Genomic DNA, 16,878 nt, shown 5'->3' with positions numbered 1-16,878 from the left:
GGGGTTCGCGGAGGCGCGGGGGAAGGCGGGAACAGGGCCGTCGGGCTGGGTGCGGCGAGGAGGGGGTTGGCCTGGCCTCAGAAGATTCAGCCGCCGACATGCCTGGGATAGACAAGCTGCCTATCGAAGAGGCGCTGGAAGACAGTCCTCAGGTGAGGGACCCCCGCGCAGCAGCAGCAGGTTGACGGAGGGAGAGGCTCCTTCTGCCCCCCTTCCAGCCCTGGGGAGGTGGCTCCCTTCGCCCTGAGGCGGCTCGGAGGCCATACGCAGCCTGTTGCCGCCGTGCTCGCTCCCGGGAGAGGCGAGAAGGGCTCAAGCCATCCGGGCGGGCGAGAGAGAGGGAGAAGATGCGTCTTTCCCGCGGGCCCCTCCGAAGGGGAGGTCGGGGGGTCCGCCTTAAAACCGGCAGGGCCGGTGCAGGTGTTGCCAGGTGGAAGGTGCGTGGCGTGATCTCGCGTGGAAAAAGCTGAAGGGATCCTTTGAAAAAGGTTGCGGAGCCAGAGGAGGGCTGTTTTTTTGCGGGGCTGGTGTTTGTTTGTGTGTGTGTGTGAGAGAGAGAAATAGAGCAGTGTGGTACCGAGGCGGCTTCCTTAGCACTTCGGTTGTTTTCTACAGAAGTTCAGGGAGCGTTGGGGGGAAAGAAAGGGGAAAAAAAGGGCCGTCTCTGTTTTTGTTCCTTGCGTTGTTGTGTAAAATCGTTTCAGTGGCTGCCTCGGATTCCCCCGCCCGCGCCCTTCTTCGCCCCAATTCAAGCAGATGATTTTTGTCAGTAGCTTTGAAGTATGAATAACCTTGGCTCGGGCTGAAGAAACCTGTTTGCCTTTGCCAGGACTGCATGCGTAATTATTTGGAATTAGCATATTTTTAAGTGTCTCTGAATATTGAGCATTGAATTTATGGTACGATTATGAATTCCTGTTTTTTACTGAAATTGTCATTGGTGTTGTACTTATTCTCCAAGAAATGGTGAAGATGTTGAAACACATCAGAATAATTTTATACATTAAAAGTTGGTACTGTGCCCAGTTTGGGAGTACTTCATACTCCTATGAAATACAGGTAGTCCTCCACTTATGACCACAATTGACCCCAACATTTCTGTGGCTAAGGGAAACATTTGCTAGGTGAATTTTGCCCCGTTTTACAACTTTTCTTGCCACAGTTGCTAAGTGAATCAGTGCAGTGATTAAGTTAGTAACACGGTTGTTAAATGAATCTGGCTTCCCCATTGTCCCCATGGCTTGTCAGAAGGTTGCAAAAAGGAATCACGTGACCCCATGACACTTCAACCGCCATCAACATGAGTCAGTTGCCAAGGAGCCAAATTCTGATTGTGTGTCTATGGCAATGGTACAACAATCATAATTCGCTTTTTTCAGTGCTGTTGGAACTTTGAATGATCACTAACTGAACAGTTGTAAGTCGAGGACCACCTGTATTGACCAATATCCCATCAGTTGCTGCAAAAAAACAAGAAGTAGGAAAATCTTTTAAAAACTTCCTATGCTCTGTTGTTGTATACTGTATCTGAGCATCACTTTTCAGTCGTCTTATGATCTTAGCTATAATGATTATATTGATGGGCAAGATAGATGCAACTTTGGTAAAATTATCTCTATTGTGAGATTGAGTTCAGTTGTAAATATACTGGTATAATGCCCTGAATTTACATGGTATGAAGCTCTTTACATCTTTTTTCTATTAATCTTTTGAGAATTCTTTAAAATCCAGTTTTTAATAGCACATTCTCCTGCAAGTGCCAGTGGTCATTTAAAGATATTACTTCTAATATATATGCATACAACTCCATTTTTTTAAAGCTGCCCCTTTAAAACACTCATTGAGATCAAAATTAACACACTGTTTACAACAATTCAGAATCAACAATTGGATCTCTACAGCTTTTCCCTGTTTATCTTTTTTTTTTTTTGCTTTGCTTTAGTGGAACTTTTGTGTTGCTTGTTATTGATAATTGATTTGATTTATTCATCATATTAATATTCATCACTTTTAAATTCAGACATTCAGATTTGTGATAATAAATAAGTATTAATACATGTTACCCTTTGTTGCACTTGTTCAAAAGTTTAGTTAGTGGTGTTCTTGCTTATTAGATCCAGATTAATGTTTTTATGCTTCAAATGCTATTAATCTGTTTTTATACAAAAAACATAAATATTGTTTTTATGTTAAAAAGCAATTAAGTAATTGGTTACTATATTATAAAGTATCCTGCCTCCCCTCCTGTAAAGAGCAGGTAAAATAGGTTTGAACTCCAAGTTGATATAGTCAGCTTCAGGCCTTATCTGCTAAAATAACTATAACAATGATTCAGTTCTTTGTGTGCCAAGGACACTGTCCATGCTGTGGTATATTGTACCTGTTCCACAGCATTGTCCAAGATTACAGCATTGCAGTCTAAAACTTTTTCTTGCTAAAGAACATATCCAGTGAAGGATTCTACTTCTTCAAGAGTTCTGAATATACTGTTTCTTCTACTGAAGACACCTAGGTACTGCATGCGATTCATAGTCCTAGTTAGATTCTGCAAAAGTTGTTCCCCATGTATGTTCTATATCTCTAAACACATCCTCAGCATCAGCATAAACAGAAAGGCAGTTTAGGACTTGCAATACTGCAAAAATATTGCAGTATGGGATGCTTCCACTTAAAATACAAGCCAGCAAGCCATGTCCTTTTCTGAAATATTCCACTCTATCTGCTAGTCCATTCCTCTTCCTGTGCGCCCCACTATTTAGATCTTCAGCAGACTTTGAAAATTGAAAATATTCTCATTGAGTTCATTATTTAATTGTCTCCTACTCTTAAATGTTTTCTTTAAAAATGCCTTTTTTAATACTTTGGCAAATCTTGGGATTTTCCCAAGCCTATTGATATTTCGTTATTGTTTCTGAATGGTACCGTTTTTGTTTCACAAGGCAAAGAATGAGTTTTCAGTTAGAAAAAAGAATTCAAGAAGTTGATACTTTCAATCATTTATTAAAAGCAAAGATTGAAATTTAAGCACGTACTTTAAATGTGATTACTTGTACGGATAGAAAAGTAGGGCTTTCAGATCTAGGCTGCAAAGGTAAAGTTCTTTTTATCTCTTTGATGCAATCTATTGTTAGTTGGATTTTTGCATCCCTGTTCTGTTGCTTTTAAGGAAGTGGAAATTCCTGTAATTCTGTAAATATAATTAATTTAAAATTGCATTAAAACTAGTTAAAGCCATTTATCGAATCAGTGTTTTGTAATTTCCATAATTGGGACAACCATTGTCCCTGGAAATTCCAGCTAACATTATTTAGCAAAGCTCTCTGTGTTACATTATCTGTATGCCCTCTACTTCATCATTCTGTGTCCTAGAGTAGCCAGCCCAAATATTTCCCAAGGAAGGCCTCCTGAAGATTGTTTTATCACTGGAAATGTAAATTGTCTTTAAAGAGAGACACTTTAGTTCTTCTGTTTCATATAGAGGATCCTATCCTCTATAAGATTTTTTAAGCTTTAAAAAACTAGGAATTTACAGTATATATATTCATTCCCAAAATATACTTAGTATCTTGAGTTATTATCAATTAGTTAATGAGAATTTAAAAAGAAAATTTCTTTGTCTATTCATTCTATCCATACAAATGTAAATTCTATAAACTATTAGATTATTGGAAGGATTTCTTTTAGCTATCCTGTTTCTACAGTATTTATAGCCAGTTGTCCATTCATAAAAGGACAGTGCTCTTATTCTATTACTGTTCAGTTTCCACATAAATTAGTGAGGAGCAGTTTGAAAAGCCAGTATTAAATGGTATTTTAAGATTATAAAGCTTAACTTAAGTTATACTTTATCATTTAGAGAATATATTTATTCTTTGAATTTATTTTAGCTAAGAAAACAACTTTGACATCTCTGTGTGGTAACCAGTATAGAGCTCAAGGGAAATTTTTATCTTATATCTAGATTTCAAGTTCAATACAACTGGCAAAAACATAAAGCTCAAATATTTAATTATTATGCCCTATCACTGTTTGTCATAAAAAGAATAGTAAATGAACTATTTTACTGAAAGAAACTTAAGTATTCTGTTACCATGCCAGCATATTTTGTTTTAATGAAGTGCATATAGACTTAAAAAGTGCTTTTTGCCAGATAACTTTTAGTTATATGTCAAAGATCAGATAGAAATGTTTTGAATTCTGATTCTGACTTACCTATACATGAAATAGAATTTTATTAAATGTTGCTGAAATAGTGTGGTTGCAATATTATAAAATTTATATTATCTTCTTTTTAGACACGATCTTTGCTGGGTGTATTTGAAGAAGATGCTGCTGCAATTTCCAGATATATCAACCAGTTGTATAAAGCTATGCATCGAATTTATGATGCACAGGTAATTTGACTGTAAAATGCAGAAATTAATTAACCTTCAGTCATTTTTCCAAATTTTTATCACTGATTTGATTATACAGGTAGTTGTCAATTTATTACTACAATTTAGCCCAAAATTTCTATTGCTAAGCATTGGGAGTTTTAAGTGAGTTTTATCCCATTTTATAACATTTCTTGCCACAGTTGTTAAATGAATCATTGCAGTTATTAAGATAGTAACATGGTTGTTAAATGAATGTGGCTTCCCTGTTGACTTTGCTTCTCAGAAGGTCACAAAAGGTGAGCACATGATCTCGGGACACTGCAGTCGTTACAAATATATGCCAGTTGCCAAGCGTCCAAATTTTGATAATGTGACCATGGGGATGCTGCAATGGTTATAAGTATGAAAAATGGTCGTTAAGTCGTTTTTTTTCAGTGCCATTGTAATTTTGAACAGTGAATAAATGAGTGGTTGTAAATTGAAGACTACCTGGAATTAAAATTTTAACTTCTGGGATTTTAGTAGCTGGGTGGAAATATATGTGAATGTGAAAAAAAGAATGAAAAGAAAAAGAGAAATACAGTTTTCCTTTAATATTTCCATGTTAATTATTTACAAATAACATTAATAAATAGCTTATAAGTTCTTCAGAAGTTTCTAACAACAATATATTTAGATATAAGCATTTTTATGCAACAATTTAAGTTATATGTATTGTAAAATATGGCTAATTGGACAGATTCTTAATAAAACTTAATTTCAAACTGGAAACCCCACCATAAGCCTAACTGTAATGGACTAATTTATCTCCTGAGCAGTCAGCCTTTTTGATTTTAAATCTATAGTCTGCATAAATTAAAGATTTTACAGATATGCAGCACTCTTATTTTTGCTTGTTGACCTTTACCTCCAAATATTTTAGTGCAGTTTAATTTTTGCTGTTAGAGAGTGATATTATTTTCTATTATGAGTAATGGGTCATTCAGAAGTCTGGGAATTTGATTGATTTTTATTTGTTTAGCTAAATCTATGGTTAGTTTTAAAAGTGTGTATGCTAGTCTGACTGTAATACAGTGGTTCTCAATCTGTGGGTTGTGACCCCTTTGGGGGTCAAACGACCCTTTCACAGGGGTCGCCTAAGACCATCGGAAAACACATATTTTCAGTGGTTTTAGGAATAATTTTATGGTTGGGGATCACCACAACATGAGGAACTGTATTAAAGGGTCACGGCATTAGGAAGATTGAGAACCACGGCTGTAATAAATCATTCCACTTTAAAAATGGGAAATTATAATTGTGTTACAAAAAGCATACACATTAAGTTAAACATTGTTTAACTCTGATTAATTTATTTTATATTGTACTTCTATTGTCATTTATATTTGAAAAATCTTTAAAATCAGAATAAATTATCTTTTTCAGAATGAACTCAGTGCGGCAACACATTTGACTTCAAAGCTTCTGAAAGAATATGAGAAACAGGTAGAGTCCACTTATAAAATGAAAATGTTATGTTCTGATCCAAGTTTAATGGGTTAATGGGGCAGCCTGATTTTTTACAACATATCGGGATAGTGACTGGATCCTCCAACATGGAAAATTAATTAAAGACTACCCTAATCTGTTTTTGCCTAGTTTGTAGCATCTTATATAAACTCCACCTATATGTTTTAACATAGAAATTAAATTCATTATTTTTTCCACTTTCCTATTCTTATAAAGTCTAATCACTTTATTTTTGCTCAGTTCTTTTGCTCAGTTCAGTTAAGAACACACATTTATTTAACTTATGACACATCTACCCTGCAACAATCAAAAGGCTCTTTGCATCTTACAAGGAAATAAGAGATTAAAACATGCATGGTCTGATTAAAACATGAAAGGTTTATCTATCCATAACAACACAAACCAGAAGATAACAAATAGAAACACAGAAAGGGGAAACAGATAAAAATAAATTAAAACTGCCATAAATGGACAAATGTTTTTTTATCAAAATGATCATAATTTAATACCATGATTTACTAGACCTTGTGGCTGTGCGAATGTGTGCATGCATGTGAGCACATGCACAATTCTCCTGGCCAACAGGTGTTTTTGATACCTTTTAAATATAGCAATACAATATATATAAATTTAACAAGCATTAGCAGCTTACAGTTCTTCAAGATTCTTTATTATTTTCTAGCAATGTTAAATTTGTACAAGTTAGACCTTTGGAATGTTACTGTGATTTTTTTAGAATGAAAAATATGAATAAATATGGAATTTAAAAAGTGGGTTTTTTGTTTTGGTAGCGCTTTCCTTTGGGTGGTGATGATGAAGTTATGAATTCTACTCTTCAGCAGTTTGCCAAAGTGATAGATGAGGTAAGTCTTCCTTTCTAAAAACCTATCAGCCTATTTTCCATGCATGCAACTTTTATATCACTCCATTTCTAAAGACTTTGAACAGTTTATAGTATTAATATCAAAGACTAAAAACCAGAAATAATGCCATTATAGCCAATCAATCCGAAGCATCACTTATTCAGGGTAACATAATCTTATTACTCCCAAAATGTTTTTCAGAAGATTCTTTTTTGTGGCACTCAGAAAATGTTGCCATTCTATATATAGATCATTAGAATAATCTACTCACAAATTGACAGTGGCATGAGTAACAATGAGTAATGGCTTCTACTTCTGAACTGTCCATACTTAGTACATAAGATGTAACTTTGAAAATACATTTGCTGTTCGGACAGGAACCATGAGCTCAGGAGGACTGACTTTTGTAGTCAACATGATAGTGTTAGAGTTTACAGATAGCGCAGCTTTCTATTTATATGCTGTATAAAATAGTATTATGGTCATTGTTTCCTGTCAGTTCTACGATACTTAAACCATAATAACCCCTTATAATCGAATCTAGGTTTGCTTCCCCTCTATTTGTTTCAAGATCAGCTGTTCTAAGGGACCATTATTGTGATCTCTTTGTCATAATCTGAGCACAACGTATCTAGTTTATATTAGGATAATCAGAGTTCTCCATTATTACAAGAATTACAACATTCTTTGGAGATTTCTAGCATTGTATCAAAACAACTATGCATTCTGTTCCTTTTTTTTAATTTGAAAAGTTGGTCACTTAAGTTTTTTCATGGTTGTCTTGTTCCCATTTTATCTTCTGGTTGCCATGATCAACATCCATGTACAATGTTGGCCCTAACTTTTTTTTAATGTTTACACCATTTTGAATTGATTGTTACCATTACCTGTTGATTTCCTCCCAGGAATCAATTTAAAAACTGGTCTGTGACCTTTTAGATTTTATGTGCCAATAGCCTAGATTCCTTTTATGCAGGTTTGGTTTCTTCTGAAATGTTTCCCAGTGACTAACAAATCTAAGCCTTTCCATCTGGTGCCAGCATGCCATAATTGCATTAAGATCTCTGAGCTCTGCCTATCTGGTTGGGTGCACACATGAAACAAGCAGCATTTCTAAGACTGGCCTCTTGGTGTTCCTGGTTTTGATCTTCTATTTTGGAGTCTAAATTTGGCTTCCAGAACTGGCTAATTATACATTTCAATGTCACTGCTGCTAGCGTGGGCTATGATTGCTGCCTCTTTTGCATCATTACCAAGCAGGTTCTACAGATGACATGTGATGTCCATAACCTTCACACCATGCAAGCTTTCAGTCACACTAGGTAGACCAGGCCAGAAAATCAACTATACAAGAGAATAAGATTTATATTTTATTGAGATACTCTATAATAATAGAACCTTGCAAGCTTGATTGTATTTTACTTTCTCTTCTTTCTATATCCCAGTGAATCAGGGAAGAGCTTGCCTGGACCTCTTCCAAATCCTAGGTCCAGAAAATCCTTCCTAGGATTTAAGGAACTTCAACCCTGTTTGCTTATATATTAGTTCTTGCACATTGCTGTCCAGGTCATTTCCCTTTCTCTCAAACAATACACAGTGTGATTCCAACAAACCATTTTTTGAATGGCATAATCCTAATGGTAGGCACCAACCCTTTCTCAGTGGAGATATCAAAATGCAGATTTATTCTGCCTAAATGTTAGGATTATATGGTTTGTCATATTGCCGCCTTTGGGTCTTATTTATTAATAAATATTACATTAATAAATGTAAATTATTACATCAGACTAAAATAATGCTAAATAATTAAATAATAATAATAATAATAATAATAATAATAATAATAATAATAATAATAAATGCTAAACAATATGTATTTTGTTTTTTATCCACTTGTGCAAAAAAGAACAGATATAAAAATGCCAGGCTCTGCTGCTTCTTCGACCCATGCTTCAATTAATGTTTTTTCTTATTTTTGCACACATATATAACAACAGTGAAATATGAAAAATGTTTATATTTTTAGGCAACATTGTGTACTTGGTTTTTTTCTTCTTAGCTCAGTTCTTGTCATGCGGTACTATCAACTCAATTAGCAGATGCCATGATGTTTCCTATCACACAGTTCAAAGAAAGAGATATAAAAGGTACAATAATTGTTGTCACAAAGATCACAGATTGCTGGACAATGTTTTGTATAACAATGATTAATATATATTCCATCTATAGAGGCCTCCTGAAGTCTAGTGCAAATCTAAGAATGTTTGTCTGAAAACAGATTTAGACAAAAGGGAATGCATAAGTGATTGCCCTACAAAAGTTGCTGAACTATAACTTCCAGCAGTCTCAAGGCATCTATCTATCTATCTATCTATCTATCTATCTATCTATCTATCTATCTCCATCCATCCATCCATCCATCCATCCATCCATCCATCCTTTCACTTAGGGGCTGAAAAATGGGGTAAATAAAATAAACTGAATGGACCTTTTGGTGGAGACATTTCCATCACTGTTGTTGGAAAGAATTGTATTTCCTCATTAAAGACTGGTACGCAGTTTTGGGGGGCGGGGGGGAACTCTACTTAAATCCCAGTTCCTGCTCATCTGCTGTGCCCAGGTGAAACTTTACACTTTATTTTATGTGCCATTTGCATCCTTCCTGAATGAAGAGGTCCTTCAGATTGCTATTTATATCCTGGTTATCTCAAGATTGGATTATTGCAGTGTGCTCTATATGAAGTTGCCCTTATATAGACTATCCAGAAATTACAATGGGTACAAAACGCAGTGGCACAAACAGTAGATAATAGATATCTCATGTTGCACCCACAAACTGCAGTGGTTGCCAGTGGCTTTTTGGGATGAATTCAAGGTGCTGGTTGCCAGCTATTAGGCCCTTTATTGCATGGGGCCTGGTTATTTGAGGGACCCCTTGTTTCTATTTATTATTAGTTTTATTTGTTAAATTTATTTGCAAATAATAGACGACGTAAATACAACAATAAATATAAGAACAATAAAAATGAAATGAAAAGAGTGTAAACAGAACAGTAGTAAGATAATAGAACAATAAAATAAACAATGAAAAGGAATACAATAAGGATACATATAATACAATAATCAAAAAAATAAAAGTTGAATGGGTGAAAAGCAGAGAACAAAGGGGGAAATCTATTTCTGCCTGTACAATATGTTTGAGCGGAATGCAATGCTCCAGTCCCTTGAGTTCAGTGGAGTTGAATACCTACGCATTAGTAATCTCTGTGTATTAATCCTCTTGAAATATGAAACTGTAATCTTGTGTATGTTTTACTGAAGTAATAGGCTTAAATTTGAGTAGAATTGTACGGCTATTTGTTTTGACCTATGGGCTGCATTTAGTTGTTGAAAATTCTTATTTCTCTGCCCAAACCTTCTGAATCCCTCAAAAAACTCATATAGTTAGGTGAAGAGTTCTGTCACAGCAAGTTATGATCTCAAATGACATGACATTTAAAAGAGAGCACCTGACTTTGGGAAAAGGCTTTTCAGAGAAGCGTAGAAGAAAACACAGAAAGAAACAGCTCAGCCATTGGATACAATCCCATAACTTTAGGGAAATATTTTCTCATTACAAAAAAATTCATATGGTCCCTGAAATGTAGGCCAGCTGAAGATCTATAATAAATGAATCAAATTTTGTTCATCTTGCATTAAAACAGCAGAACTACAGTAACACTGTGCATTTTCTTACATTCATTTCAGAAATTCTGACTTTAAAAGAGGTTTTTCAGATCTCCAGCAATGGTAAAGTATGTTTTAGAAATTACTTTCATGGTTTATTTTTTATTTGATTTTGCATGATTATAATATTATAAACAATCAAGATTAATGTTTTATGAAGGGATTTCTGTCTAATTTTGCTATTTTAAAAAAAGCTATTTTTCAATCTAAAAATTAAAGAGAAATAATCTTAGATAACTATATACAAGGTAATTGGGGAAAGATTATGAGTAAGCTAATGGGACATTATAAAAAAGATGATATCTTATTGATATAATCAGTGCATCAGGATAATAGATTTTGTTTATCTTGAAATGATAAAAACATTTCTGAAATTATTGGAAACAGATTTTTGTCTGTATTGATATTGAAAAAAGCAAAATTAGCCTAATTGCCTGAATTACTGCTTCACTGAAGTGTAGTTGCTTTTTGCTTTAAACACTTGTAATCAGGGTGGATTTGATTTAAATCGAATTGATTTAAATCACAATTTAAATCATGATTTAAATCACTAGTAAAAAGGCTTGATTTAAATCAACTCGATTTAAATCATAATTTTTAAAGAGCAACTGTCATCTCTGCTACTCCTTTGACCCACTGTTGACTCACCGATAGTCCCAGTGTTGCAGAATATACAGCTTCATGCTACATAACTAAGCTCCATTTCATGCTGAATAAACTAAATTATTTATGTATCTTAAATAGAAAACTATCTTACGATAGATTTTTACCCCAAAAATTTTTTATTAAAATAAATTCGATAAAAATCAAAAAAATCCAATTTAAATAAAAAAATCTGATTTTTTTAATTTTTTTAAAAAAAAATCATTGATTTTTATCCACCCTGCTTGTAATGTTTGTAGCTACTATTTAAATATTGTAGAACTTGGTTTTTCAGATCATGATGCTGCGATTACCAGATATAGTCGACTGTCAAAAAAAAGAGAAAATGAGAAGGTTTGTGAAACTTTAATCCAGCATTTAGAACTCATGCTATAGTAATGTAAAAAGTCTATGTTGCTTTTCAATTATCTTAAAAATTATGTGATAATTTTAGTGAATGCAACTAATCTTTAATGAAATATATGTAGTACAGCTACGTGGTCCTGTCCATTGTTATCAGTGTCTTTATTCAGTGGGATATCCTTCTATCTTCCACATTAATTGGCAAAATGGAGATCTCAGCAGTAGCAGTGCTACATTTCTCTCTCTCTCTCCTTCCCTCCCCTCCCTCCCCATCCTTTCCTCGGTAATGTAATATTTAATATCTTTTGCCAAACAGTTCACACAGTGCCCTGGGGAAAAAAAACACCTATTTCTCATGTGGCATCATAATGGGAACTGTTTTAAAAAGAACTTTCCATAAAGATATATTTACAATTGCAAATCTTAGAGAATGACTAGAAGATAAAATGTATTTTGGAAAAAAATATGAATTTAGATTTTTTTTCACATCATTGCAAGGAAATTGTTCCTATTAATGGTAAACTGCTTGCTTTGAATTATATCTTTTTAAAGGTCAAATATGAAGCTACAGAAGATGTATATACTTCTAGGAAAAAACAACATCAGACTACGATGCATTACTTCTGTGCACTAAATACACTGCAGTATAAGAAGAAAATTGCTATGTTGGAACCCTTACTAGGTTATATGCAGGCTCAGGTAAATTCCAAAATGCGTGGTGAAGGGGAGATTTTGGAATAATACATTAAAATATTTTGAGCATCCAAAGTATTAAAATACTACTAGATTGAAACATAAACCTTGTGTGGCATGTTCAGCTATATCAATTCAATCAAATCAAGCAGAAGGACTAAATGGTTAACCTCTCTGTGGAAAAGTAAGCATGTAAGTATAATTTGCTGATAGAAAAACCTAACTAATTATAAGTATGTTGTGATTTATGATCTGCATCTATTATGATCTGCATCTATTATGTAGATTATGTTTTTAGCCTCCAAAGAAATATCTAAGATTCTATAAGTTCCAAGTAAATTAATAAGAATCTGAATTTTCTTTTAAAAGATAAACTTCTTTAAGATGGGCTCAGAAAACCTTTCTGAACAGCTGGAAGAATTTTTAACGAACATCGGGACAAGTGTGCAGGAGTAAGTTAATTTTTTTCTGTTAAAAGTAATGCTGTTTCTTTTAAAACATTTTTAGCTACTGTGAATATTTTTTTAAAAAAAACTATGGTTTTAGCGTTCGCAGGGAAATGGATCATGAAGTGGAAACGATGCAACAGACTATAGAAGATTTGGAAATAGCCAGTGATCCACTTTACTTACCAGATCCTGATACTACAAAATTTTTGGTCCAAAGAAACCTTACTCGCAAGGCTGGTTATCTAAATGCAAGAAAGTAAGAACCAATTTCAGATACATATAAGCCTCAATAGCCTGGGTTACAAATTACAGGGGTCTTGCATACTGTGTTGTACGTAAAAATAATTAGAAGTTGTTAATAGTTTTTAAGATTTAAAATAATGTCCAGTACCAACCAGCATACAGTACAAATTTGTCATTAAATTCATGATCTTGTTTATGTGTTTCATGCCACAATATATTATAATTTAACTTGTCTCAGGGCAGTTTGGCTAGAAACCTCGGAAGCGACATATACACCTGGGAGAACAGCTGCTCCTTCATTTGTTATTTTTGTTGCAGCAGCTTCTCTTTAAAAAAGGTTGCAGCTTTAAAAGTGGATTGCATCTGTCTCTGGACTGCAATGACTTAATTGTTTGTTCTTGCCTCCCCAAAGCTCAGAGGAGCACTAGTGATCTCTGCCATTTCATCTTCACAACAATTCAACGAGTGAGCTTGAAGTTAGCAAGAGATACTAAATAAAGTAGCACTAAAAAGTAAAATTTGTTTGCCCGTAATATTACTGTCAGACCTGCCCCAGTCTGATTCCTTGATGCCATTTGATTAAAGCGAAAGGTACTTTTACTAAGAGATGCTGGTTACAGTAAAGTCAGGCGGAATCTGAGTTTCCCACGCAACCACACAAATCTATTTCCTTCGTTCCCTGTCCCTCCCCACCATGACCAATCCAAGTCCAGCCAATGTGATGTCGCTGAGATGTTTTGGGAACGCTGAGGTGTTTGGGCTGGTAATTTTCCACGTTCAGGGTAAACGACCTTGAAGATGCATGGCATGAACTGGTTCCATGTAGATCTGCTCTTCCTCAGATGTCATACCCCCCTCCCTAATTCCCACAATAGATGCACACAGGTTTATGGCCCCATCTCTCCACTCTAGTCCTTTGATGGCAGGATGCCAGCTAGGCACCAGCTAGCAAGCCGAAGCTGATGGATCTGACAATTACTTTTTTGGGACTTGGCCAAAAATATTTTTCCATTACAATATTTCATTTTTCTTGAAATTATGGGTGATGGAAATAGCAGACATAATATAATTTTTAGCCATACTTTTAATATTCTTCTATAAGTGTTTTTTCACCATATGGCAAATATATTTATCATATCTTTGAACACCTGAGAAGAGTGTATGAAAGTTATATCTTCGCTGTATGAATGTAGACACTGTTTTCTGTATTTTGACTACAGGTGTACTGTGGAATAAGAATATAAAGTGGCGACACCTTAAAACTATCTTTAAAGCCCAAAAAGTCTGTGTGTGTGTGCGCACATAAACAAATGTGGAGAGAGCGAGAGCAATAGTATTTTGCTTATAAAACAGTATGTTGAGAAATTTAGTTAAGTACTGTACCAAAAAATAATCTCTGCATAACTGCATTCAATTATATGAAACTATCACCTGGTCCAAAGCTTATAATACCTTATTTTTTCATTAGAGATTTGATGCTGCTAGGTTGGACTAAGTCAGTTTTCCTTTTTTCTTACTTCAGTAAAACAGGGCTGGTGTCTTCCAGTTGGGACAGACAGTTTTACTTCACACAGGGTGGAAACCTAATGAGCCAAAGAAGAGGTGAAGTTGCTGGAGGACTTGTAATGGATATAGACAATTGTTCGGTAATGGCTGTGGATTGTGAAGACAGAAGATACTGCTTTCAAATAACATCTTTTGATGGCAAAAAGTTTGTATTCTCACCATTTCTTACATATGTTTTTAGTAATTTTTTTTTTTTAATTTGATTTATATGCTGCCCTTCTCCGGAGACTCAGGGCGGCTTACAATGTGCTCAGCAATAATGGAGAAACAATTAGAAAGTATTTCCTGGCGCCTTTCAGTTTCTCTTGAAAGATGGGAGAGAAGGAGGAATAAATCCTTATCTTTCCCAGATTGAAAACTTGGCAGGTATAAAACAAGTTTCTATTACTTTAAATCAACTGATTTAATCAGAACTTGATGCTGCTCTCTAGGTGGCAATCTAAATATATTTTGCTTATTTTTTATCATTTTATTTATTTGTCAAACTTGTATGCTGCCCATCTAGCTGAAGGCAATTTTGTATTTAGATTTTCATGTGTAATCCTGTCTACTTGTTTTCTTTCTAAAATGTTACTGGTATTTTCAATCCTTGTTTTCAGGTTAGAGGGAAAATTTGGTCTGTCAGCTTTTTCTTTCTGACTGCCTGTTTTCCTCTCAGACTAAAATGCAATAGGGATACCTTCCTCTCGTTCTGTGCAGTCTTATTGGTTTTTACTGAGAGATGTTAGCAAAATACAAGTTCAGACAACATAAATTGTCTCTGAGGTATATCAGTGGATAATTGTCCCTAGAACATAGCTCAAATGAAATATGCTGAGTTCCACAATGCAAAGATAAATATTATAGGTGGGCAGTGTCCATCAGGAATTTTCTGTTTGGGATTTGGCAAGGTATAAATGCTATAGTGAATAAAGAATTGCATATATCAACAACTTGAAGTCAACAACTTAACAAACATTTCTTTTATTGGCTTTGTTTAAGAAATATAATTCAGTTTGTTTCTTATTTTTATTTTCTGGTCCAACAGATCTTCAATTTTGCAAGCTGAGAGCAGAAAAGATTACGAAGAAGTAAGCTTTTTAACAGAATGGTTATTGAAAATAAGTAAATGTTTTGTGAGGCTTTAAGGGGTAAAATTGCCCAAACCTGACAAATCTGTCTAATCAATGAAAACCTTTCTTTCTTACAATAAATAAATCACTTTTTAATGTGCCATCAGATTCCATTCTTTTATTCTGCAATAAAATAGGGCAATTGCCATAATGGAAAGCCATTAAGAAAATGTACAGGTAGTCCTCCAGTTATGACCACAATTGAATTGAGCCCAAAATTTCTATTGCTAAGTGAGACAGTTGTTAAGTGAATTTGACTCTTCTTGCCACATTTGTTAAGTGAATCACTGCAGTTAAGTTGGTAACAGGGTTATTAAGTGAATCTGGCTTCCCCATTGACTTTGCTTGTCAGAAGGTCGCAAAAGGATCACATGACTCCAGGACACTGCAACTGTCATAAATACGAACTAGTTGCCCAATATCCAAATTTTGATCATGTGACCATAGAGATGCTGCAATTGTTATAAGTGTGAAAAATGTTCATAAATTACTTTCAGTGACATTGTAACTGAACGATCACTAAATTAACTGTTGTAAGTTGAAGACTACCTGTAAATGGTTTCCAAATTAAATTTGTGATGCTAGATGTCAGGGCAATTTTCAAGAGCAGAATGATGATGATGACATGGAAAAGGTGAAGACTGCCAAAGTATTGTATGGTTTGTAGCCTAAAGGCTTTATTCACAAGAAGAGTGGACTTTTCTCTCTTTTTTAAAAAAATTTAGATTACAAGCAATTCACAATTTACTACATAGTGGTGAAATTTAGATTTAAATAGATTTCAATTCAGGCATCAACTTTATCATGAAATTGAGAATTCTCAACAGTGGAAAATTGTGCCAGCTTTCAAACCAAAAGAAAGGCAAAGTGGAAATTTCTCACCTTGTTGTTAGCTGTAACAAGTCAGTTTAAAATAAGTTTGAAACCTGCTGCTCTCAGTGCTGAGTAATCAATGCAGGGAAAAGAATTTTAAATGTGCCACATTGCTGGTTTAATATTAAAACTTCATATTGTGTGGATTATTTCACATTAGCAAACCTGTGGTTTCTCACTTCTATTATTGGGATCATTAAAAAAAATCAAGAGGAAAAGTTCAGCTAGACAGATGGAAACTTTATTTAAAGATGATTTCTTTTAAAACAATGCATGAACTTTTCTTTTGCTTCTGTGGCAGTGTTGGAGAAAGTATCAGCTCAGAAAGTTGTAGAACCCTTGCAACAGACCCAGCAAACATGACTAATTGCATGAAACAAATGAAATTTAACATCATCTAGAGCAGGGCTGTCAAACTCCCAGCCTGCAGGCTGCATGTGTCCTGCGCTGGCCATGCCCACAC

At 34.7% G+C, this 16,878-nt stretch overlaps 1 protein-coding gene across 3 annotated transcripts in view; it reads left to right on the top strand.

Annotated features, from left to right (window-relative positions):
* Positions 1 to 40: 40 nt before the first annotated feature.
* The window catches only part of APPL1 (adaptor protein, phosphotyrosine interacting with PH domain and leucine zipper 1), a 35,908-nt gene continuing 19,070 nt past the window's right edge, over positions 41 to 16,878 (top strand). For 2 of the 3 annotated variants that reach the window (XM_070936960.1, XM_070936959.1), the window contains exons 1-12: positions 41 to 152; positions 4,296 to 4,394; positions 5,802 to 5,861; positions 6,677 to 6,748; positions 8,808 to 8,895; positions 10,496 to 10,537; positions 11,412 to 11,470; positions 12,032 to 12,178; positions 12,542 to 12,624; positions 12,719 to 12,877; positions 14,387 to 14,575; positions 15,458 to 15,500. In XM_070936960.1, coding sequence (XP_070793061.1) covers positions 99 to 152; positions 4,296 to 4,394; positions 5,802 to 5,861; positions 6,677 to 6,748; positions 8,808 to 8,895; positions 10,496 to 10,537; positions 11,412 to 11,470; positions 12,032 to 12,178; positions 12,542 to 12,624; positions 12,719 to 12,877; positions 14,387 to 14,575; positions 15,458 to 15,500 — 1,095 coding nt within the window. In that variant the 5' untranslated portion in view covers positions 41 to 98. Of the gene's footprint in view, positions 153 to 2,448; positions 2,513 to 4,295; positions 4,395 to 5,801; positions 5,862 to 6,676; positions 6,749 to 8,807; positions 8,896 to 10,495; positions 10,538 to 11,411; positions 11,471 to 12,031; positions 12,179 to 12,541; positions 12,625 to 12,718; positions 12,878 to 14,386; positions 14,576 to 15,457; positions 15,501 to 16,878 lie in introns of those variants that run through there. The other variant, XM_070936961.1, reaches the window with a different exon arrangement.

This window comes from Pituophis catenifer, unplaced genomic scaffold (genome assembly GCF_029215685.1).
Source record: "Pituophis catenifer annectens isolate HBS135680 unplaced genomic scaffold, rPitCat1.0.hap2 SCAF_2, whole genome shotgun sequence".
Lineage (NCBI taxonomy): Eukaryota > Metazoa > Chordata > Lepidosauria > Squamata > Colubridae > Pituophis > Pituophis catenifer.
This window is presented reverse-complemented; position numbering and strand designations above follow the sequence as displayed.